General features: G+C 42.2%; 1 protein-coding gene across 1 annotated transcript in view; it reads right to left on the bottom strand.

Moving 5' to 3' along the window:
- The window catches only part of LOC124183281 (glypican-4), a 32,632-nt gene that overhangs the window by 3,928 nt on the left and 2,631 nt on the right, over positions 1–26,073 (bottom strand). Inside the window, exon 2 of the mRNA XM_046571584.1 lies at positions 1,355–1,525. Coding sequence (XP_046427540.1) covers positions 1,355–1,525 — 171 coding nt within the window. The remainder of the gene's footprint in view (positions 1–1,354; positions 1,526–26,073) is intronic.

Genomic DNA, 26,073 nt, shown 5'->3' with positions numbered 1-26,073 from the left:
TCGCCGCGGCGTTGTTGGAACGGATCAGTCTTAATTAAAAAAGTTATCCGAGCGTTTAAGGAGAAAAGCGAGCAGAGGCAAAACTTTTATCCGGTTGAAAAAAAAAATAAAAAAATTTTGAAAAAATCCCGGCCGTCAAGTGGGCAACTAGGTTTATTCGTCTCAAAGTTTGAAAGGCAAATGAATGCTTCGGTTGAACCTGCAGTTAAGCTCATTCTCCGATGGATGAAAAAGCAAGGAAAAACTGATACAACAACAATTAGCTCTATTTTCTATTCAACAAGTCGGACTTTTAATGAGGACTAAACAATCGCGAAATGAATAATCGCCAGAGTTTCACATCGGAAACTGTTGTATTTCCTCGAGACGATATACCGTTTCCCAAAATAGGGTGTAGGGTATAATATGGATATCCTGATACCCGCAGAAAGTAATTCCTCTTGGCAGTGAACGTGACACCCTGCGGTCGAATAATAATTACTTCTCCCCCCCCCCCCCCCCCCCTCATCCAGCAAGTCGATCCGCGCATAAAAGCCTCTTCCAAAACAGCGATAGTGATGACGGGGCAGCAGAGCAGACTGTTTGAGGTCGTCGTAGTCGGCAACGGAATAGATTTCAATCTCATTGGCCCGCTTCCTGCTGTCCGGTCCAAGTACCTTGCCTCATCCCTTTCTCTATTGCCCTCTCACAGTCTCCCTCTGCCTCTGATTTTCTCTCTCAAGCCAACGCGCGGCTATCATCGTTTGGCGAGCCCTGGGAGTAGAATCAGAGAAGGAAGAGAGGGCAGCGAGAGAGGGTTTCATCAGCTTTGTACTTTGCGCCACTCTCGTCTGCCTTTGCTCCAGTCTCTCTCGCTCACCCCCTCCCCCCCCCACTCTATAACTCCGGGACCAGAGCCTTTGGGGGTGTCGGCAGACATTGTAATTGCTCTCAGACCGACTTTCTCCTCTTCTCCACACCCTCTCGTCTACGTATCCACTAGGTATGTACTACCATGCCTTCCAACCACCCGTCCGCACATATTCACGGAGTGGCTGCCATCGTGCCAACCCCACAAAGCGGGTGGGGAGGCTGCAAGAGCACCAAGACGATGGGGGGGGGGGGGACACCTTTGCCTCCATCTAGACCAGTCATTATACAAGCTCCCATAACCGGAAGCCGGGGAGTCTAATGTCACACTGATGGTCCAAAGGTAGATGAAGATAAATAACCTCGTCCAAGCATAACGAAAATGCGAGAGATTTTTGATTGAAACAAGGGTGCCGGATGGGATTCAGGAAATAAAGAATAATGACGTCGGTGATCATCGACAGTGCCCAAGAATCTCGTAAGACCGAACTGATTGATTGCTCACCATGAAACTTGGTCGCCCTTGTGGCGAATATCTGATGCCATCTGTGAAGGCTGTCTCTGGTAGCCTTCTCGTGTTTGTCCTTTGCTCGAGCCTGGAGTCTTAGCTCCATGTCAGCTGAGCAGCATACTTCACCGCCGCTACTGACGCCACCGCAGGTCTTCAACTCACGGGCTGGAAAGTATAAAAATGACAGAAGATATTGAATATAAAGGAATGACAAAAGTTATTTCAATCTCAAAGAACAAGGATCGTACGTTTATTCGATGAAAGAAGAGGAACGGAGAACTTATGATTCTTGAATAAATAAATAAATAAATTGGTCATTGCGGCAGTTTGTGGCAAGGTATTCAGAAAAAATTCTGATTGAACCAATCAGATATGGGCGGGGAAACGCAGATTTTGTTACATCGATTAAATATCAGTCGATACAACAAAATGTTAAGATGTCACTTGCATCTACAACAAAACCTGTGTTTCCCCACGGTGGCTTCTCTTCAGAACGATAAAACCTGCGTCAATAGCAAAACATTTTCCGGCATCTCGCATTTATGACGGTTATCTGGCAAAACATGCTGATAAGCTCCATGTTTTTGATCAGTCAATATAGCACAAACAGATAATGAAAATCGATCCTCCGTCACCATTGAAATTTGTCTCTGACAGCAAAAGTCACAGGCGTGACGCCTTCGGTTTCTTTAGGGTGAAACTGTATTGACTGGATACGGAGAGTAAATTGGGAATGGGATGGACCGTAGTCGTCATCGTTTTGGGTTAGTAAATCGGGTTTGGATGGCTGTCTGCCTGCTCGAGAATATATAATATATAAGGGATGTACGCAGAATTGGGAATTGGGAATTGAGGATGGATAACGCTGCGGGGGTATGTACGATGGGTATGTGCCATGTATTATACGTATATACATACATCCAGTGCTATGACGGTAAAGTGTCCAACTGGAAGTGTAATTGGAGGGTTGGTGGGTTCATGCAGTGGGGGGATCAGTCGGTGGAAAACGAGGCGAGCCCTCGTTTTCAGAGGGACCACGCATAGCACCGTGGCAAAGCGACAAAATACCATTTAGAAACGAAATTGCGAGTCGAGGGCGATAAATTAAAATCCTCGTTCATTCAGAGTCCCGCTTTTATGCTGCCTGCTGCAGTGTTGTTCAAAAGCCTGGCGCTTATAATACAAACTCTACCAGCCATCTGGACGCCCATCGCACTTCGACACCTCCGCCCTGCTGCTGCATTGTGCCTTCGTTGATTCTCTTCTTCGTCTCTTTTTATCCATTCTAGCGTTGCTTTAAAACAAAATAGTCGAATCGTTTTTTTAGTATATTTTCCCGACAATGATTGTCGATATCGCGTTTCCGTCAGTCAGCCATCACTCACTCACTCTATCTTTCTCTTCCCTACGCTTCTCATCCTCATTCGTTCGAAAGGCTAATTCGTCCATCCCCCGGTGAACACGTCAGTCAAAATAACGTTTATACACGAACCAACTAACGCGAGGCTGCCACCTCCTCGTCAAATGGAAAGGAATGAAAGCGCACGTACTGCAGTTCGGTAAATATGTGGTATTCTTGGCCATCCAAGATCAATAAACCGACCACAAGAGAAAGAGAAAGAGATAGTGAGTTTTCGGTACATTTCGTTCGTTAATCAGGCCGTGTTATTCCCCATTGTAATTCATACCCACCAATATACACACGCATCTCTCGTTCTTCGTCCTCCACTATCTCTCTTTCCCTTTCTATCAATCTCTCTGTTATTCTCCCGGCGTATAGCTAACGTATCAGTACAGAGCGTTCATGGTGTGCTCACCGCACGGATTCATGACCTCTAGCAAGCGTGTCCACCGCGATACAGTCTGGCACGTACCACATAGGACAACCCGATGTATGACTCGTCTTTCCACTATACCAGTATCTACACTCACACGTAAAGTGTGATGTGTCGGTCTTCCAGGAAAATCAATATTCACGAGGCGATGGTATGGGTGCGGGGGATTCGAGTTCGGGCGGGTATCGCGCCTCCGGCCCTCTTCCAAGATACAGCAAATTTGAGTAGGCACGGGCACGAGGGAGGCAACGGCTCATAGAAGCCCCACTGCACTCGCTTCGGCGACACGAAGTCGCGATAAGAGAGACCGCGTCCTTCTCGTTCCAGCAGTTCGAAGAAGGTCTGAATGAACGAACGAATGAATGAGTGAAGTAGCTCTCTTCACTTTTTCTATATCGGAAGCCGACGTGTGGCGGAGATTAATCTCAGCACTCAAACAAACACTAGACCGAACCATTCTCTTCGAAGTTATGTTCGAATTTTCGGACCACTGGAAGTTGGGACCTCTGGAAACGAGTCTGTCTGATTGTTCTCAAGTGAACTTACGAGTATAGCAATCGTGAAGAGTTTTAGTATAAGGTGTCGCTTCCAACTGATTCTGGTTCTCAATGTTTCAAGCCACCAGGGTATCCTCCTTCTGAAATACCGGAGCGATGCGTACTCGTCAGTTTAATAAATAATACATGCACACCATTACTCACGTACACACACAGAGTAACTCGAGGGTTGCTAGGAGACACCCCTGCAGTAGGCTGTTCTAGACAACCGATAGAACGTTTTTAGTACGTAGGATAGGTATACCGCACTCACAGCTAGGTACGTGTCATTGTCACCAACGAACGTTGAACCATCTTTCTGTCTGTCTCCTGAGATCGCCATTGCCACCGGTATATGCATAGTGAATAATAACTCTAGTATTTTATGTTCGATTAACGATCTTTAGACTGACGATTTCTTATTCTCGCCACTGCTACAATTATCATAACCATAATCAGCGGCGTTGTTACTACTCATGTTACCGAGTCTAGGTCAGGCATTTCAAACTAAGAGTAAGTCAAACCAAACAAAGTCCAAGTTTAGTTTCATCGTTTCATCACCCTGCGGTACAATCGGCCTCATCAGGATCAAGAAGGAGTAACTATTGCAATTGGTACCCCGTACCGGATAACAATGAAGCTCCGTTCGAGGGTGTAACAGGTGGTCAATAAGACACTGTAGACTCTACAAATGCCCTTGCACCGCTTCTCCGCACTTCAGCATACACGTTCACATCAGCTGGAGCAATAGCAGAAATTTGACTCAGACCGTGTCGGGATGTCAAATGATCTTCTTTGAATCGTGATATTATAGTTACACCTCACAATCTGCGACTCGTTCGTCATTCCGAAAATGCTTGGCTGAAATAAGGAGACGAATTATATGTATTGTAATTAGAAACGTCATAGTTGCTCCTATTGTCTCTTGAATGGTCGGTCACCGGTTGTTGGCCTTGATAACATCTCGTTACCGCACTGCGCGATGAATCGTCAACCGCAATGCGAAAAGTGAGAGAAGGTACATCATCATATTATACCATAGTTTGGTTTATATGCTACTCAGAATTACTTCACTACTTGGCACTTGACACTCGACATTATTTTGGTATACCGCAATCATACAGTGCCGCAGCATATGATGACATCATAGCGTGATAAGAGACGAAGTCCTGTATATCATAACAGTCATACCGCCAACGTCGCGACGCTGGTGACGTAGAACTGTTATATGTAGAAAACACCGGATGCCAGAGTAAACTGTCACTTCCGGGGACAACAATGGCGATAGATGTATACGTTTATGGTACATATTGTAGACTATTCCAGTCGTTTTCGCTGTCGACGGAGACGATGACGGCCACTGCTGTATGAACGACGTGTACCTATGTGTTGAATACAAATGGACCTATTTGACGCCTTCTTTGAGAAACGATCGGGTGACGGTGGTGGTCCTGCATACGGATGCTGGAGGGTGAATAGCAGGAGGCATAAAAGAGGAGGAATAAGAATAAGAATGAAAAGAGGACAAAAGAGTTAAGAATAAGGCGCAGACGAGGAAGAGGAAGAAGCTATTTGACACCCTAGTGTGCCGACCAGAATTCAAATACTTATAAACAAATACGAAGGACCAGAGAAACGTCATGTACAATTGGTTGGAAAAAAAATTACTTTAAAATTTAAAGACGGCAAGTTGCAAGAGGCATCGGTCCTCATGGATCTTCGGCAATTTCACACTCAGGTGACGCAGAGTTCAAGACCCAAATGATTTGGAAGGGTTTTTTCAAGCACAGGAATAAGGAAAAGGAGGTGGAGAATCAGGATCAGCATCAGCATCAGCACCACGCAGGGTTACATGCGCATATATAACGAATGCAGCTGCCGCTGCCGTGGTCGAAGATGGCGCCGTATTAGGTGTATGTATGTGTAAAATACGCATGTCGGCACCCGTCTGGGCAGTCAAAAAGGTGCTGCTGCACTGGTGCTAGCGGTGCAGGTGATGGGTGCGGAGAGGAATTCTTTTTGACAAAGAAATATATACCACAGCTATGCACATTATACCCACACCGGTTGTATGCAGGAGTTATGCAGGTATGTAGGTATGTAGGTTCGGAAACGATCCCAAGTTATGTATTTAGGAATGCGGAGAGACCCAGTCGTCTTTCTCCCGATTAATTATAACCATCTGTTTTTAAACAACGACGCAGGGCACGGCAATTCATTACTTAAATTTTGAATTCATGCCTTTTTCTCATTCCCCGATTAAAAAACTCGTACCTTATGCTAGCCGTAAGTGATTCTCATATCTCTCAGATACTGGTATCCCTTCGAGGACTCGCGGAACCTTTCATTCGATGCTGAACCGTTATGGGACAGCAAATGTTCGTCGCGGAGGGTTCGAACACATAAGGAAATGTGTCCGTAAGCTGGTGCGACTGAAGGGCAAGAAGAGGAAGAGGAAGAGGAAGACCGCCGTATCATCTGCAGAGCTAAACGTGGTGAATTAATTATAGATAGACTGCACGAAGAAGTGGAGGAGTCTTCCTGTACCGAGGGTATCTGCGTCTGCGTTAAGTATCCGACGATCTATCCTATAGTGTATGTGTATATTGTAATGCATATAATACGGAAACTGGTGCTGCTCAGCCGCAATTAACTTTTAACCCCGGTTAATTGCGTGGCGTAATGTTACCTTTGACCGTCAATTACACGCTGTTGCAGAGAGCTGAGCTTGGAGCCGATCCTTCCTTGAGGTAAGATTATGTCGGTATGTTAGTTAGCTATGTATTCCAGCAGTGTTGACCCGTTATAAATGCTGAATGGCGGATACCCGGGTGATGATCCTCAGCCTGATCCTCATCCTGCGCAAACTATGCGGGTGGGCATTCTTGGATGTATCCATTCAATCGGCAGATCCAGGTACGGAAATCGCTTTAGGAGAATAGTTATGACGACGGAAGGAGAAGAACTGAATGAATGAATGAATGGAGGGCAAAGCCTGTCGAGCAAACACTCTGATTTTCGAATCAAAGAAATTCAGATTTCACATCCCTAAGAACAAACATGATTATGGGACCCCAACAAACCTTCCACATTGTGTATTCGGTATATACAGTAGATTGTCACATGAATATTCCCCTCGGTTAATTCCTTCATTCAACTTCGTTACGGGCATCAATTAGATTTCATACGCAGAGTTTGGAGCTCAAGGAAAGCGGAAAGAGGAGGGAAGTGTTACTCATCTCGCCGCCTAGCGACACAACACTATAATAAGTGTTACTTTACCCACGCTTGGCGTTAGCTGACAAACTCTACAGCCGTAAATTCTTTCGACAGCCAACTCACACCGTGAAAGAAAAGATCTCTCCGAACTGTGTATCTATGTCACGAAACGATGATCGGATTCCTTGCAAGAAAACGCGACAATTTTGTTCAATCGATAATTTCGCGGGACTCGTAGTTTTCAAACTAGATCTACTCGAAGCTCCAACCAATCGGATCCAGCGCTTTGACCGTTATAACGCTGCGGAGGCAACACGCGATTCACGATCGGTGGAAATTGCAGGGACTGTAATTTGAAAACTGCAAGACTCACGACGTTACGTTCGTCCAAAAATCGTGACAGTTTTTTACAGGCAATTAAATTCTTCGAACACGATACGCGAATGACAAATTTTTTTCATACACAGTTGACTTGTCGATCAATTTTTTTCTCTGCTTTAGTACAAAAATTTCAAAAATTACAGGGTTACGAAAGAAAAAAAAAAAATGATGGGTACTCTTCCGGTGTGAAGGTAGCTTGTTGAGACGCATGCGCGGGATGGTCGTGATGTTGCCGACTCTGACCGATGCCTGGCAGCTACTAAACTTGGGTCAAATAATATGCCCCGCATGCTCTGTGCTTCGTTCGTTCTTAAATCGCCCAAACCAGTTTTATAACTCACATTGCGTACCTGCACCACCTCCGTCTCGTCATTGTGTCTCGCTTTGCCATAAGTTGCGGTAAAATATTTTTTATGCGTCAAAATGCGGCCAAAATATTAGAGGGGAAAAAAAATTGGTGCGCATCTGCGCTTAGCAATAGTAATAAAAAACGAGAAAACGAAAGAATTCCATCTGAAGAAGATCAAGGTGAGCCAACTGATTAAAGGCGGAGCCAAATCAACATGTTTTATTTATTTTAATAACTCAAAGATGTTTTTCGACATTCGAACGATTCGAACGTTGTCCATGATTCCTTTACGAGTCTGGCGCAAAGGGGGAAATTATCATTAAGCTGTGTTTCGACACTTCGAACACGCTCGAGCCGATGTAGCCGCAGTACAAGCAAAGCTAATCGTAACCCAACGAAAGAGAGCTATATAGTATACACGTATACACACATGAATTTCCAAATACCGCGACTCCACATCCCGTACTTCGATGTGTATTTGTATAATATGGAAAAAGTTTGCGCAAGAACTATAACTTGAAGTAAATTTATGCGTGCGCACGCGTACGTGTGTGTGTGTGTCTGTGATGTGTAATGAAAATTCTCATCTCCGAGCCCATTTGCATGTGTACGCGTACGACTGTTGGTTCACCGAATTTTTGATAATCCGCGACACACTTGATAGGTAGCAGGAACAAGAATAACAAGAAAGAAGCATGTTTTGCGGTTGATCATCGAATAATTACAGTAATATTAAAGATGATGAAATAACACATGCGTAAGGTACGATAATCTTCGTAGAAAAAGAATCGACGTACATGTATGGATAAGAGAAGGAAAAAAAACGAGATAAGAGAGGGTAAAAAACGCGTGGAACATTCATTTAAGTGAATGATAATTGTGTTCCACTCGATAAACCAGGCAGCCCTGTTCGGATCTTATCCGAAATTTGGTAACTCACTGCCGCCTAGATGACAACTTTCTACGGGTGAAGGGACATATTACATATGGGACATTCCATGTCAACTCAACCTGGGTCTAACTCTGGAAATTTTTTATACGATCGTTTTGAATCTCGAAGGCATTCATTATTCTTCGAATTTTCCGAATCGACTTGTATGACCTACAATTTTTCGAGATGAACATATTAATCTGTACAATTCAAAGATTTCAAATAATTTTGACAAGTCACGTGTCAAACATCAAAATTTTTTAACATTGAACCGAAATGGGACGACGTTCCCTTCTTATTTTTTCTGAAAGCTTATTTCTAAAGAAATACAGAAAAAATAGAATGACGAGTTAGTTTGCTACGGGCAGTTGCTCAAACACTTCCATATGTAACACAAGAGTTTTGAGAATTTCTTCAGGTTTTTAAAATGTGTTGATCAATAAGTTCGTTTTATAAAAATTGTAAATAATTCAAATCGATTGAAAAAATTTCAAAAAAAAACCCACGTATCTTCGAAATTCAAAACAATCACATAAAATCTGCGATCCAAATCAGGGAAGTCATCGTCAGACCCAGGTCGAACAGACATGGAATGCCTCATATAGCGTACACAAGCCAGGGGTCAATTCGGTAATTGATTTCTTTCTCAATTATTTTCGTACGCTACATCAAGTGTATAATATACGTGGCAGCTATTTGATAACATTTCTAACCGTCTATCGGAGACGGGGAAACAGCATTCAATGGGTTTTGATATCGCGCACAACCCGCTTCATCTTTGAACAAACTTCGCAACGGCAGTTAACAGCTATTCGGGGCCTCTGGCCCTAATTCTGCCCTGGAAAGCGGCCAGGTTAAGCGTCATCAGATTACTCTTGGGTCCACCACAGATTATCCTCAGAATATCCTGTAATAGAATTCTTCAAGCCGTACCCGACCCTGACGATCAGCTGTTCTCTTCATCAGTCGATACCTACACTTATACATTCATAAGCCGTTGGACCCGAAGAAGAAGAAGAAGAAGAATAAGAAGATGGAGAAGAAGAAGAAGGAGAAGAAGGAGCCGTGCGGCGGTCGTCTTATCTCGGGTAGCAGCCGTAGAGAGTGCACACCGGGCTTCGATGGCGGCATCTTTAAAGGCATACCGGGCCGAACAAGAGAGAGGGAATATACACGGCGAAAAAGAGAAAAATGGAAAGAGAAGAGGGGAGAGAGAGAGTCTGCAGGCAGCAGCGCGTGGGAGATCGAGTTGACCCACCGCCGCCACCCGACCGAATCTGTACGCGATATGTATATCTATATACAATATGTACCTTCCTTAAAGTGTTTCTCAACCTGTCCAGGTGTGTCTGAAAATTTTAATGAAGAAGAAGAAGAAGAAGAAGAAGAAGCAGCAAATGAAGTTACGAGACAAAGAACATGAAGGTGAAGTCAGCAGAAAAGGAAGCATATAAATGAAATGATGCGCGCAGAAAGAAAAAGCAATTTGAAAAAGGTGAGACGAAGCGTGATCCAGAGTATTATTATAATACAGAAAATAACACGTAAAATAACGAGGGTATTTTATAAAATAACAGCAACAGGTGAACAAAGACGCGAAACACTAAGCTGTGATTGTATTCGTTTGTAATCCACTCAGTTCGATGTTATATTTACTATTCGGTATATCGCAGGATTAATTTCGATTCTTCTTATCCCATTTGTCATATTTTTTTTTGTGATCTTTCTCCTCCCACTATTCTAAACGAAGGTTAGAAACACCATCAATTTTCTACACTCATAGATATCGTAATTCTATACATGCGTGCATACAGAGGTATGTTATTATAATATCAGTGGCGAGTGCGAAGCTAGCGAGCGGTATGGCATTCCTCGGGGCGGCATATACCTGCCTAATCTAGTGCCACGTACACCATGATTTGCTCTCTGTGTGAGGATCGTGAAGAGCGTGAAGAGCGCGAGAGTAACCACCCTCGAAAAGTGTGTGTTTGTAGGTATATGTTGATTAGCCGGTTGGACAGGCAACGAAATAATTAAAAGTCTTATGATAATTGCGGTGGGTGGCAGGAGGGAAGAGGGAGTCGGACTCGGTGATTATTTATGCAGGAATGCAGTCGTCAACGAATCAATATCATACAGGGTCCAACCATCGCTCATTCCATCCTTTTACAGCGTCATGATGATAATGACGATGGCGGTGTTCGTGAGGATGAAGATCTGGAAAGAAAACGCAGCGAGGATTGATTTACTAGGCTCGCAACCGCGCGTTCTTCGATACAAGTTAAGAATAGGCTGCACCTAAGTACCGAATGTTGCAATGTCGATGAAGTTCCCTGACTTCGCAACCGTTAGGGTTACGTTCTAGGTCAATGATTGTGTTCTTCCCAACTTCTCTCTCCTCTTCGAGGTTCGGTTGTATGGGACCGAATTAAGGGCGCGACGAATGATTTTTTTATCTATCGGATTTCGTTTAACCGTTGCAACCGGGCTGTAGAAAATAAAAAGATGAAGAGGATGATGAATCGGGAAGGCATTTTGGAATGGAATGCGTGGGATTTGCGTTTGTCGTAGATGTATGTACAATGTACATACATACATACCTAGACTTGACCCAGAAATTGAAGTCGATCGAGTATGTAAGATACAATCTTACTCGAGTGGCTTTGAAGAGCACCACCGCCACCGTCAAAAAGAATAATCCCGAATTGAATGCCCACTCGAGTTTCCCGCACCCCCGTCGTCCCGCGGGCTCTTCTCTGTTTTTTTTCTCTTCTCTTTTCCTCCTGGCAACTGCCGTTCAGCTACAAAATACCCCTTAACTTACAAAGAGTTTAGATACTAAATTTTGAATGCCACGATTTCTTCAGCCGAATGCATTTTTTGGACTCGAATTTCGATCGAAGAAAGGAGAGCGATAAATTGATCCATCGTTGATGCTACTCTTGATCCAATTTCTGTATTCCTTGGAAAAAATCAAAACGATTTTGTTTTGGCGAGAATTTTGAGGGAATCGTGGATTTAAAATTAGAACGATTCGAATCCGCGACCGAGTGGGATTCGGTATCAAGACGTAAGATTGATTTCTGATTATTGGAAGTTGCGCGGTCTGTATTTCAAAAACTATAAGACTTACGACAAACATTTTTCAACGGAATCGTTTCGTTATTTCACGGGTAACGGGTTCAGGTAAATTATAATATCGTAAACACGTGTTAAATATTAATTCTCGCTGCAGGAGAAGCGTAGAATTTGAAGGTGGACTCAAAGTGAGATTGAAAAATCCGGTTTACATGACGATGCAGAGAGGTGAAGAAAGAGAGAAAGCATTCACACACAACACTGTGGGGAGTGTTTAACAGGAAGTTCGTAGTTAGAGAGATCCAAACCCCGCAGGTTTGCTACAGCTTCTTTTACATATGTAACTACGACATGTCGTACACGCAGTGCTTATCATTAATTCTTTCCGTCAGCTTCTCTCTCTCGCTCCCTCTCCGTCTCTTTTTTTCCATCCTTCTCCCTGGTACTTCTGTATATTTTTTCCACGGCAATATACTTCATCTTCGTTTTGAAAATAATCAAATACCTAGGTTTTTGCCGCTGTTGGTTAACTAATACCGAGTGTTTCTTCTTCTTGCTCGTCGGATTCTCCTGTCTTAATCGTCTTCCGCTTCTTCTCACCGCACACCATACGCATAATGTTAGCTACTAGTGCATATCTGGATGTGTATGCACGTGCCCGTGTAATGCGCGGCGTGTCTAAACGATTCTAAAGAGTAAAATACACCTCAGAGACAGGACGAAGCGTAAACAAGAGAACATGCATCGAATGAACTTAGCATCGGCAGCAGGACTAGCAGCAACTGCACAAATTTCCCTCGCTGCGCTGCCGCGCTGGTTGTAACTTGTAATAAATTTATCTCGACGTTTTACGTAAATAAGATAAAAGTTGTTCACGCCTTTCGTTTCAATTTTTTTTCTCTCTCTCTTCCTTTTTTTTATCCTAATGTAACAGATTGACATTTGAATTTCAGAACACACAAAAAGTAGTGGTTAGAATGAAAACTTATCACGTCATGAATTTCGTTCGAAGAAACAAAAAAAAAAATAAAATAACCGGGAATTGAGAATGTGAGATAGAGTAAAATAGATGTAAGGCTGCTATAATAAACTATCGGCCTGCAGCAGCTACCGTTTCGTTCTCTGTTTATATATCTACAACAATGTATAGGTATATAAATTGTACATACACCTACAGGCACATAACGTCGAAAGTGAACAGCGCGGAAAGATATTTCCCGATAAAGCATCAACCGCAGGAACAGCAGCGAGCCGATTGCTGCTGTACCTACGCTGTATACCATGTAAATATACATATAATGTACATGTATAAATACACAACAAATATGTACACATGCCCTGATGTCTAGACATCCAGACTCGAACGAACGACGAGTGAAACTTTATCGGTTCTCGATTCCTCCATCTTATCCACTTCCTTTCGTATCTGCAGGATGTATCACGTTTTTACATATTATCGATATATCAAGAGACTCGGTAGAATCTCGCGCCAAGTAAATTGAAAAAAAATAATAAGAACGTACGTGCTAGCCGACGCAGTCTCTTTACCACGAAGAGAAGAAGGTTTTAATCTATCCGGTGAAAATACCATCGCATATTTCTCCCTTTTCACAATAACTGCGAAATTGTCGGAATCGTCAGTTCGATAAAAAATTTTTGTCGCCAACTTTCAGACCAGATTTTCGTCTTGGTCTTCACACCGCAGTCGTACAGAGTGAATTTCTAACGACCGCATGCTCCGACGTCTGCTAAAATTTGATGCGCACGCGCTACAATCCGAAAGCGGCTCCTTACCAGGACGACCAACTGTCGTAAATATAACCTCAACATTTTTTGACTGTTGTCACTGGCAGTTGCGCTCAACACCAAAAGCTTTCCAAATTTTTGAGGTTATATACGTCGCGGTGAACTGTCGTCTAAATTTATGACGGTTGGTCGTCCTAACAAACAACCGCGCTCGGATTGTGGCGCGTGCGCGTTAAATTATGGCAAATGACGGACCATGCAGTCGTTAGGAATTCACTTTATAAAAAGACTTATTCTTTGGGAATTTGTATGACTATAAAGATAACATAGAGAGGCACCGTTACATGCAGAAGTCACACCGATCTACATACATCAGTGAGAAGTTTACGGAGACAGAAATGAGAGCTGGTGTCGATATCGCTATGTTCGGTCGATGTACTGAGAAAAATTTCGTTTTACACGCGTATGTAATTACATACATCCAATCATTTCCTACAAAGGCCCGCCAAGTAAAACCAACGCCAAATTTTTCATTTCACCCATAATAGTGTATTTTCTGTGTTGATTTTTTTATTTTTACGAAGAAGTCATTTATTCGGAAGTAAGGAGTTTTATTAAAATATTTTTTGTTGCTAAGGGTATTGTTGCTGGGACTTACTCAAATGTACATAACAATGTGTATAACTCAGATAATTCCGAGTATAATTCTTATTTTCGTTGCTTCGTGTTTGTTGTTTTTTTTCCGTTTCGTAATTTTTGTGCAGTCAAAGAGAATTGGGGATATGGTATAACCAAAGCCCCCTGCTGCACTCCCGCTTATAACGAGAAAAAGGGAGAGAAAGAGAAAGAGAAAGAGAGTTCGACGTACAAAACACGTGATGCAGTTCTCACGCGCCCGTATATAATACAAAACGCATATTGTACAATGCAAAAATGATGATGGTGTGCGGCGGTCGCAGGCACTGTGCAAGTCATTACGCATTATATTTATACATCGCGTTATAAATATGAAATTTAAAGAAAGATTAGGAATAAAATTTAATTCGCGTACAGTTTTAAAATTATTATCGTCGGGTTGTTTTCTCTTTATATAATTTTGCATTTTACTACGTCGTTATAGGTATTATAAAGTTAATATTGATTTTCAACGTTTCTTTTACATAATCGTATTTAATTGTTCATTTCGCTCGTTTATTGCTGATTATGCTATATTCACAACTTATCTCCCTGGGCTAACGTCATAGGTCAGAAATACAAAGATAAGAACGATTAAAGAAATGGAAAAACCCCAAAACAAGCTGAAAATCATTATTGTTGCTCAAAGTTTTATAAACGAGTCCAAGGACAAAAAAAAAAGAAAAAACAAACGATAAAAAAAAATTAACGAAACGTAGGAGAAAAAAATCTGATAAAAAAAATACGAGTGCGTTGGAAGTGCAATCGGATAAAATCTGATATGGTTAGGGTTAAAAGCACCTGCAGCAGCCGAGTCAGCATGGAATTCCTCACCGAATGCATATATACTTATAATCAATGCAGCGGTGCAACAAATGCAGTGTGATACCCATTATACCGCTGCTAGCTGCACAGGTAGGTATCTATAACATCGGCTATATGTGCATTGGTAAAAGGACTCTAATCTCCGAAGGAGAGACGGAAAGAGAAAGAGGCTGGGAGTCGTCATGAAGTTATGTCCGGTAGTGTAGCCCGCACACAGATACTCACTCGCAGGCACACGCGTTTGCGTGATTAAATAAATACACACACGTACGCATCTGCATACAAAATGTATGCGTTATACATATACAGACGCAGACAAACACACGCGAGAACCGAGAGTTTATGCATTGGCCACATTCCGCTCCCATGCCCGAAGCGCAGCCTCTCTCTCACTCTCTCTTCGTTGCTCTCTCTCTTTCTTTCTCTCTCTCTCTCTCTCTCTCTCTCTCTCTCTCTGCAGCACCAACTCTTTTCCACCGCGAACAGCGAAGGGCAGTATAGGTAGAGACCTCTCCTCTCTCTCCTTCCTTAAACCATGTATATTATACCTATGTACTATACACTAGAGATCGTCGTAGGTATACACCGTTGGGAATAATTTGTGTAAATGTTAAATTTTCAAGTCGTATGTTCAAATTTTACTGTTTGAAATTGACACGTTTCTTGAGTCCCGATTATTTTTACACCCCGTGTATATGCTCGTATATATTATTTCTCTGGAACAATCAACTTCTGTTGATTGAACTCTTGCTCTACGAAATTTTAGCTGATTTTAACTCGTGGCCAGAAACATTCGTTTTCCGACATGATTGATTTCGATATCACGAGTCTACACTAGGTGTCGAAGAGCTTGGCGCTCCCAGGACAAAAGTGATTCGGGACTCCGGGATGCGCGATTTCTATCAATATCAAAATATCTTTTTTGACAACGAATCAAAGATCGATAATAACATTACCGACAAAGAAAGACGAGGACTTCATTTTCCTGTATATCAGTTCTCTTTCTTAATAATTTTTCTCCTAGAAATAGTTCTCTTTTCTGAAGTAAATGGTAGAGTAGAGAGGATTGGTAACGTCTTTGAGTGACGGGTTGACCGGTGTGACATTAAATAACGATATAGTATATCAGAACGGGGCGAGAGGCGCACCAACCTGCAACTGAGACCAACCTAAACTAACCAAATCGAACCCCAAGGAAGAATAAAATGAGACGAAGGAGGAAGGGGGATGCAAGGTGCTGATTCATCGTCGCGCAAAGCATCGGAGGGCCAAGGTAGGAGGATGGGGAAATCTCTTTTCGATTTTCTCTCAAGGGGCAGCCAACGACGGCGGGGAGAAACCGAGAAGAAGAGCATCTACCGTTGTTCGTGTGTATCGCGAGGGAACAACGAACGCTCTTCGAAAACCAGAACAGACAGGAACAGACAGGTTCGAGCACGAAGGACCGGCACCAGCAGGAGCTCGACTCGTTGCCATGCCTGCTACACGTTGCACCGACATTCCAAGGATGATCCTACGGGTCTTTCCGGTCTTCCGCGAGCTTCCAATGGTCTCACTTATAACCCGCGGCACCTTAGCGTGTAATGCCTGATTACTTCTCTCTTTCTCTCTCTCTCTCTCTCTCTCTCTCACCTACACCTTTCAACTTTACTTTATGGACATGGGTACAACCTTAGGTATGTATGTACGTCTGGTTTCTCGGGTGACATAAAAATACGATCGTCATGCGTACGGGGCATAAGGCTCAGAGTATAAAGAGTGCAAACAAACGCGGTCTTGGCTCCTCATCTCGGTGGTTAAATATTTGAATCGTGCTGTGCAGCGCGGCAAAAGACTCGTACCGGTGATGCTGCACTGCACTGCGCACTTTCTTTTCGTCTGAAGTAAAGCGACACTGTGTGTGAAGATATCAGTGGAGGGTAGACACACCGAGCGACGGCATGCCGACACTGTGTTATACCAAAAGGAACAATCAAGGAGAATGCAGTGTGAAGGAGGGAACGAGGAGGATTAAGATTGAGATGAGGATCACGATGATGAGGCGGAAGTAGGCGACCATAAACCTGCGTAGATATGCGCATACGTGCAAGTCTGATAATACAGTGTGTTATATATGTATGTACCTATAAAAGCTGCATGTCATAAAGAAATTGGTACATCGTGTAACCGGGCGGCATTTAATATCATGCCGGGTGTATGCATGGGAAGCAAAGATGGATAAATAGGTACATATATAGACGTATAGATGGATAGATAGATATGAATTATTTTTAAAGTGTAGTTGAACAAAGGTTTGACACAGCAGTTAAAAAAGTAAATACAGGTAAATAAAGACAATGAAATGATAATGAGTGTTTTTGTAACTAATACAATTAAAGTAAAACTAGAGACACAAAAAAAATGACAAATAGAACGAAGGAGAAAGGAAAAGGAGGAACCGTAAATCAAAGAAAGAATCCCCAACCTCTGTGCACTGGCTTTGCAGGTAAGAGTAGAAGAAAATATCGTTGTGGACCGTATACTACGAAATTCGGCGATCTAATGTTTCTTAGATAGTCTAAAGATTCATTCTGCTACTAAAAATCACGTGCAAACCACAGTTGTAGAAACCGCACAGTTGATGTCGCTGTGAAAAGAAGACGTAGAGAAGGGAGGAAAGCGTTATTTAACGTACAGTACCGCAGCAAGCTCCTTTCACAAATGCGTTTTACGCGGTGAGAGAGAGAGATAAGAATAAAAAAAAGGAAACATGTGTAGCAGCCGCAGTAGCACAAAGAGCACCGTGAATAGTGGTGCATGCATTGTGAATGCAGAAGCAGTCGATAATACCTGGTTAACGGCTTACCATAAGATGCATGTGTCGTTGTGGGAGGAAAGAAATATCGCTTTTCCAGAGGAACCGTTTAAAAATTTCTAAAACGATACGCGACATTGTCTTTGAAGATTATGGAAAAATAAGATAATCCTTCTCAGTTGGTATCAACAGCAATTGATCAGAGAATTGGAACGTCCTAATATGGTCACGAGGCTCGATAAAAACTGGCGCCAAGTGCAGAGAGTGAATTGACCAGTGTTCGTTCATTGGTAATATTTCTCAGCTCAATTGGTGTTGTAGACCACTTGGCGAGATGAATTTGCTGCAGTATAAGCGTGTCTTGCAATGTGGGTACTTGATCAGCAGAGTTCGTACAGCACTTATTTACAGAAGTGGCATGCGTGCCTTGAATTTCGATCATAAAAATCCACCCTATACGCCGTATTACAGATGTAATAAACTAAAGAGTAAGCTAACTGCGTGCAAACTGGGGAACGATATACTTGTAAAGTAGTATCAGCAGCAGCAGCAAGTTGTAAAACATGAAGTTCTACCACCCCCCCCCCCCCCCCCCCTCCTGCCCCTCCCAGATCCCGCCTCGACGGTCGTAAAAATGTTAAACAAAAGACGGTTAAAGGTGAAATGCAGCCATAGGTATGGCACCAGGTAAGACGGCAGTCGGCAATGCACATGACGAATGCATTACGAACGCATTTTGAAAAGTGTCTTCTTTCCAAATACGGTGATCCATTTACTGGACATGGGAAAATTCAAGAATTTTTCAGCTACATTTAACCTTATCTATATCCTAACGGCAATTTTCACGAGTATACTATTATGTATAGTTTGGGTGCTACGATTTCACGGTGCACGATTTGTTGGCTCTACAATCGTCTTTGGGTTTCGAAATGTACCGTAACCGACACCAGTCTGATCTAACCTGATTCGGTTTTTATCATCGGCATCCTGATGCACAATCCTCGAGGAGTGTTCAACACCCGTTCACCAGTATCTGAAATATAACTGGTAAGCCTACTCGGTTGAATAATAAACAGTGATACTGAGAGCGATCACAGTAGCTGTGTACGGCAACAAGTTTGGGTGTTGGATTAAAAATGATGGCGCATGCAGTGTGGCCGTGCCAGTATGGCGATACACGTCGCGTTATGTCGCTAGCAAATCACCATCCTCGATCATGTTGTGTGAGACATATTACAATACTTCTCCGTGATGAAACACTAAAAGTACCCCATGTCCAATGGTACAAGACGTGCTTATTGTTGTTCAAGATATAACGTACATACAGTATGTCGTGTGACTTATACGTCGGAGACTAAACATTCTGATAAGGAGTACTAAATAACACCCATCTATTAATATTTACCCGCCATCGCAAAATCACTGGGATACACAGGGTAGTTTGGCACCAAAAGCATGGGATCGAGTGCTGCACGTAACGAAAAATGCGTAATGACATTGTACGGTGGCTACTATATGCGGTGGTATCCGTGTGTGCTCAGGTCTTACTCATTTTACAAGTACCCAATAACTTATTTTTATGCTTATTTTCGTGGATAACTTTTACTGCATATTACGGGAATGTAGAGACGACGTAAGATAAGAAAAATGAATATATAGAGAGAAGTACGTGTGTAGAATGATGGTAACTTTATCGAATCACTCTGGCTCAGTTCCATATCATACCTACGCATGATATTGTTATACCTTAACGTCAAATACGTTATGTCTTGGCAATTCAACAACGACGCCTATATAGATATGATACAATAATTTGTATTGAACGAACATTCTGTATTAAGTTTTTTGTTTCTTCAATCAATCACGGCCTTGTCATGAGAACTGTGAGGAAAAGAGTACGTTAATCACGTTCAAATTTGGCTGAAATAACTTGGTGCCACGGTAATTAAGTCGCCTGAAATATCACGTGACATCTTCGTGTGAATTTGCACTTGATAGTCACGCGTGCAGTGATTTGAATAAACTTAAGGTCATGCGATGCAATTTGCATTTAGTTCCGAAGTAATGGATTCCCGAAGTCATGTGGTCAGGATAGGATTGGATCACTTGATTAAGACATTCGGAGTTCAGGTTCCACCAATTGAAAGAATTCTCATACCTTTGCTGAACTATACTTACTCGTAAACTACATAATTGGTATCACAGACCGCTATAAAAGAGAGATCGGGTTAAACTGAATTAAACGTCCATGCCGTTTAAAACGATACAACGTTGTACGTACCAAGAGACACATTCTCTTCATTTGTGCAGCACGGAGACGCGAATACTGTCTTTGTACATGAATCATCAGCCTCGTTTATGTGGCGACGCGTACATCCGTGTAGAAAGAAAGTGAGAAAGGAAGAAAGAAAGAGGGAAAAACCCTCTGTTCACCCTGCATGATGGCACCGCGTCATCCATAATGGGTATAGGTTATAATACCAGAGGTATAACGAACCGTGAAAATATTTGTCGCGGCGTTGCGTGCAGGCAAAGAAAAGAAGAAAAGAAAGAAGGGGAGAAAAAAAGAGAGAAAAGAAAGAACGCGTGCGGTCGTTGTCTGTCCCTGTGGTCGTTCATCGCTGAAACCTAGACCTAGAATCCAAGACTACCTGCCCCACAAAGATATCGGCTGAATTTGGAGTAATCCGAACTCCAGATACTAATTTACTATACGGATAAAGTGGAATCGTTTGAACCCAAAAGTTGAACCCCTCAGATTTGAACTAATTTCGAATTTATGAATAGGAGTCGATATTAGACATCGTAAGTTGACAATTTCGTCATGCTTTGTAGGGATTTGATACAGGTACAGATTGACTCAATATCGAGTAAGTTACAGTGTTGGCGCGACGTGAGTTGGATACTTTGCAAAGTGAATCAGCTTCGATGGCGATCTTCCTCTTTCCCCCGATCTCCCGCCACTTAATTCGCGCAAGTCCTGCTCCTCTTTACGACGAGGATGAATAGGTACATACAGCGTCGGCACAGTTCACATAACAGGTATAAGGTGGTTATACATACCCGAAGCTTAAACATAGGCATACAGGTATGTGCCTTATACAGGTAGGAATGAAAGAGAGGCGCAAAGGAATGCGTGAGGCAGCAGCCTCCTCATCCTCTTTTTCTCGGTGCCGCCGCCGCTGCTCTGTTACCACCGTAAGGCCTCCTCATCCTCCTTGAACGAGAACTACTCAGCTCTCAGGTATGCGCCCTTCCTGCCTGCCTGGCTGGTTGCAGCACTAACAGCAGCCGGCATTGAGGGTTGAGAGTATTGAGTAGGTGCCGGTGTCTGTGGTCTGTCTGTTTCTCCGTCTGTCTGTCGAACCTTCGGGATGCTTGCCGCTGCTACTAGGATCACGGCACCGCAAGTATGGAAGGTGTATGTGCTCGTTATGCTGATCTCTGCGTACACGACCCAAATGCATAGGACCGACACTTTTTCTGCGGCGATGGAAAAGATGAACGGAGAAGTGAGAGCGAAAGGAACGGACGAAAGATAGGAATTCGGTCATAAGTAATTTTCTTAGATCTAGGAAAAATGTGAGAAAAAATTTTTTTTTATCACTTTGTGGAACCTCGTATAACCTCGACTGTTACATCTATAGTACAAAAGCGTCTTTCAACAGAGGAGAATTTTTGCGCCCGGTCGCGCACTGTGTGCAACCTACACGTAGGAGCGGAGCTGATTGTGAGATGGAAGTAGAGGAGAACTTTTAAGCTTCTCAACAACGCAGCGCGGCACGTCCTTCTTTTGTAAACCCACTAACAGGTTGTAACACCACGTATACATAATAACGCTTGCATATAGCGTTATTATATCCGTCTAAAAATATTTCATACATCAAATTCTAGAAATATACTATTTAAATTATATTATACACACGCCGACTAACGCTTTAAATACTTGAGCTGGGATATAATAGGTGCCCAAATCACTTTTTCACATATCACCTTACAGTTGTTTCATCTTATAAGTGTCGGTTTGATACAACAATAAGGACTGAAAAATCGTTCAAACATTCCGTATCAAATTTCCGTGGTGCATTCCTTCTTCAAACTTTTCGTCGTCGCATTATATGTATAAAAATAATAGTACCAAGTATATAGTACCCTTGTATGCTGGGATAACACTGCATCGTGCTGAATTTCAGGGGGGAGGCAGCGGGACCTTTTAACGGTTTCGGTTCCCATGGTATTGTGACGGTGGTCATGACAATATACATGTATGTAACGTATATACAGTACACACATACCTATAACGTTATACAAGACGAATGTACACATGTACGATAAATGAGTACGTGCACGGTATAATATACTCCATGTACGTATACAATTCTGCAGTATGGAAATACTGTGCTGTGTCCATACGCATTTCTTACTGGATACATGGGTGTACATAATACACCAGAGTCGGTATTCCCTCCTGCAATCCGAGGTATGTACGTACAATGTACATTCAAGCATAGGGGTGCTAGCAGCACGCTGCATCGTGCGCGCGTAGAGGCAGGAAGCGTCGATATACAGGAAGTGCACGTGGTCTGTCACAGACGCTTTTCGGTCTTTCTTTCGTTTTTCTATCGTTTTTTTTTCACACATATATACATTGCACGCCCTCCCTGATTTTCTGGCGTATATAAATAATCACATCCCGACATTCTTTCATTGATCGACTTTTGCCTCCTCGTTGAAAATTGTAATGAATTATCGGGTAATCATCCATTAATATATTTCTCGATGATTTATGCATAGCCAATATTTGATATATTTTTTTATCTTCTTCATTTTCCGTCTCTCTTTTCATTCGTTAATTGCAGAAGGAGTGTGTAATCGTACACGATTATAGTGCGTAAATGTTTGCAGAATCTTGACAGAATCTGTACTTACACATATGCATACGCCCACACATATGCTTGTTACACATAAAAAGGCGGTGGTGGGGGGGAAGTTTTAAAACGGCCATTAAAAAGTCATTAACATCCCTCACTCGCACGCGCGCTTCGCGTCGCATCGTTACGACAGTCGTTTTCGTTTCTCTGATTCCTAACCTAGCCAACACATTATTTTTATCTTTCTACTTCTTCTCCTATTTCTCCGATTTTTTGTTTCACCTTTTTCTTCATCAGTTTTTTCTTTCACTTTCTTTGTCATCAAGACTTCTTTCTGTTTCCACCCTTCTTCTGCGGCTATTTCATTATCTGTCTTTTTCTATCCTCGATAAGAAAGGGGACGGAGAGAAAAGGTATTAAATTTCGACCCCCGCCCTCTTAAAAAACGCAAAGAAAAAACACGTGTATTACTTGACCAAAGTGACATAAATAAGACAAAAATCTCTATTCAAATTTCGTGCTTTAAATTACTTCCAGGTCAAATGTCTCAGGCCCTATCTTCCTCTTTTTCTCTTTCAGTCTCTCTCACCTTCTCTCCCTCTCTCCTTCCCTGTTTAATAAACGACTCGCGTGCGGATGACATGAAACAGAAACAGAAACAGAAGGGGACTGACTGGGTAGCCGGCTGCCGTCTGGCAAGGTTAGAATATAAGGCCTACTAGGAGCAGAAGGCTGAGGGGATTGAGGGCTAAATAGACGCAAGATGAATGCAACATGTATGCATGTGTGTGAATGATGTCTATGTACGTCACATACATTACATGTACGCCGCCTTTACTTAGGCTACGTGGGATCTAGGTATTTAAGGTTGTGCGTAGATATGGATGTGTGCTAGTAAAGAACATCCAGAGAGGGACGCGATAAGTTTGTTGTTACGTTGCCTCTTGTTTATGCTTATGCCATGCAACGGTAGATCTCTTCATCGTTTTCCTTTTTCCTTCTTTCTCTTTGTATATTCTATTCATCGTATGATCTCTCGGCAACGTGCGCAGATCATAATGACCTGATGAAAATGATACTGCCATGTAGCGATGGTCCCTAAGCTAAAAATAATCGATGCATCGCTTAATTAAGTTCACAACATTATTCGAACACAACTCGATTAAATCGATAAAAATTAATCGACTAATCGATTATTTCGTATTTTTTTTTTTTTTTGAAACGGTGCATGTGAAACCAAGATTTCGTAAATTGCAGTATATAGTCTTAAACCATTGAGTCATATGTAGAAGCCACTATAGTGGCACGCTTTTTTTTCTTTTTTTTTCAAGTATATACGTACAATTTAAATACTTTTGACAAAAAAAAGAGAAAAAAGGATGCTACTATAGTTGCTTCTGCCCCTGAAAGGGTTAATAGCGGAAAAATTTGTTGATGATTTATAGTTTGATTGAAAATATTTTTCAATTTCAGGTGAAAATATTCATTTATCCTTCACTTATTATGATACTCTAATCACGTTAATTGATATTGTATTGCGTCATTCATGGGAGTAAAAAAACAGAAATCGATTATCAGGAAAAATAATTGATTATACTTGATTAAACGAGAAAAAATAATCGACTCAATGGAGAATCGATGATGTTTTGGTCATTTTTACTAACATATTGCTAATTTGAGTTCGTCGGTTCTCAACTTAAAGAAGAATCAAAATTTTCAAAATTCTTTCCCCGCATAAGGTGACGATTTATAAACATTGAAACTAAATCCTTCACAAACGCTATCGGGATGTAGCAGCAGCATCAGTATCACAGCACGAACAGCAACCCAGGAGAAGACATTTCCATGTCACTCTCTCTGTCTTCCTTTCTCGTTCTGATTGATATGCAGCCCTTTGGCGCTATTTCGGTCCTGTTGCTACTGTTACTGCAGAAGAGGAATGGCAGCTGATATGTGCTGCGTCGCGTCAGTCTGTATATCTATGTATGCATACAAAAAATAGGAAGATATACATACATACATTACATGTATGCAGTAGTGCACCAAACAATCGTTATTGTTTAAGTAAGTAAATACACGACACTTCATTTTACATTCTATGCGCTAGAAAAACTAGAATATCGATATTGTATTTCACGATCCCTCGCACGTGTGTTTAATTGTGCCCATAACAGATCGACATCCATATAGCATACAATAACGAAACGATTGTATACTATACAATATTATTGTGATTATACGATGTTTAATACATGTAATATAATATATTATACAGGTATAATACAGTGCTAAGAATAGACTGGATAATAATAACGGCGATACGTCTAATGACACATGTAGACAATGTACGTGTGAAAGTGAGCCAGTGAGGAAAGAGGAAGAGTGAGGAGGGCAGGGGGGAGGGAGGAGGAGGAGAAGCAGGAGGGAGAGATAGGGAGAAGGTGGCGCCCGCCGTGCGACGTCGTCGACACATCGGATCTCTTAATGCGTATAATCTGTCTATACCTATCCGTATTATAACTTGTACGCACACATATTTAGGTACGTATACATTACGACCGATACCGTCAGTGATCGATCACCCCTTGGGTCCGTCTCATCTGACCGCCGCGGCGCGCCGGTCGCATGCATGATGACGTTATGTTTCCGTTCCAAGGATATACGTATCTGGAGGGAAAGTGGACTGAGGAACGAAAGAGGGAGACTACAAAGCTCAGATTAAATAATATAAAACTTGACACGGTTTTCAAGTTTCTGGCTTTCCTTTTTTTTCTCAGCTCAGTCTAGTCCATCCGTTATCTTCTTCTTCGTCATCAGTTTGCTTCGACCGACCGTCGTATATAACTTTACTTTTCTTTGCTATTATCAGAGCAATTGGACTCTCTTTTTGTACGGACTTTTTCCTATTTTCTTTCTTTTTCAGCTCACCGTCGTCGTCGTAATTATTTTCCTCGGGACGACAATGACACGGAGGCTCCTGGCAAGGGGAGGAAAAAACAGACGTACACACACGCGCACAATGCAATTAACTCGTTTCAATTTATGAATTCCTCTTTGGTTCTCCGATACGAACGTGAATGTTTTATACACTCGTATTTATCCCGGTATGATCATCCCTTCGCCATATACAATTCTTATCAGACGATCAACTGACTCTACGTATACGTCATGTGTACTTTTATTCCATGCATACAAAAAAAGCATATTGATATCAACATTTCGCCAGTTCCCAGACGGATTTCGAGGAAAGCGTGATACCCAACAATTATGTTCGTTTCAGCTTTTCTTTCGTCCATTTTTGCCTCCGAGTATCATCATTCGGTTCTTTTTTCGCTGCACTAAACTTCATCTCTCTTTGCAGTTTCGAATACCGCTGATTGTGAGTTTTCGCACTCGACTTAAGCGCGTCGTGTACATATTAGTGCTATATTACATACGTGTACAGTAACAGAATCCGCGAGATAATGCGCATA

The sequence above is a fragment of the Neodiprion fabricii genome, chromosome 5 (genome assembly GCF_021155785.1).
Source record: "Neodiprion fabricii isolate iyNeoFabr1 chromosome 5, iyNeoFabr1.1, whole genome shotgun sequence".
NCBI classification, from domain to species: domain Eukaryota; kingdom Metazoa; phylum Arthropoda; class Insecta; order Hymenoptera; family Diprionidae; genus Neodiprion; species Neodiprion fabricii.
Note: the sequence above shows the minus strand (reverse complement) of the source record. Positions and strands in the feature narration are given on the sequence as shown.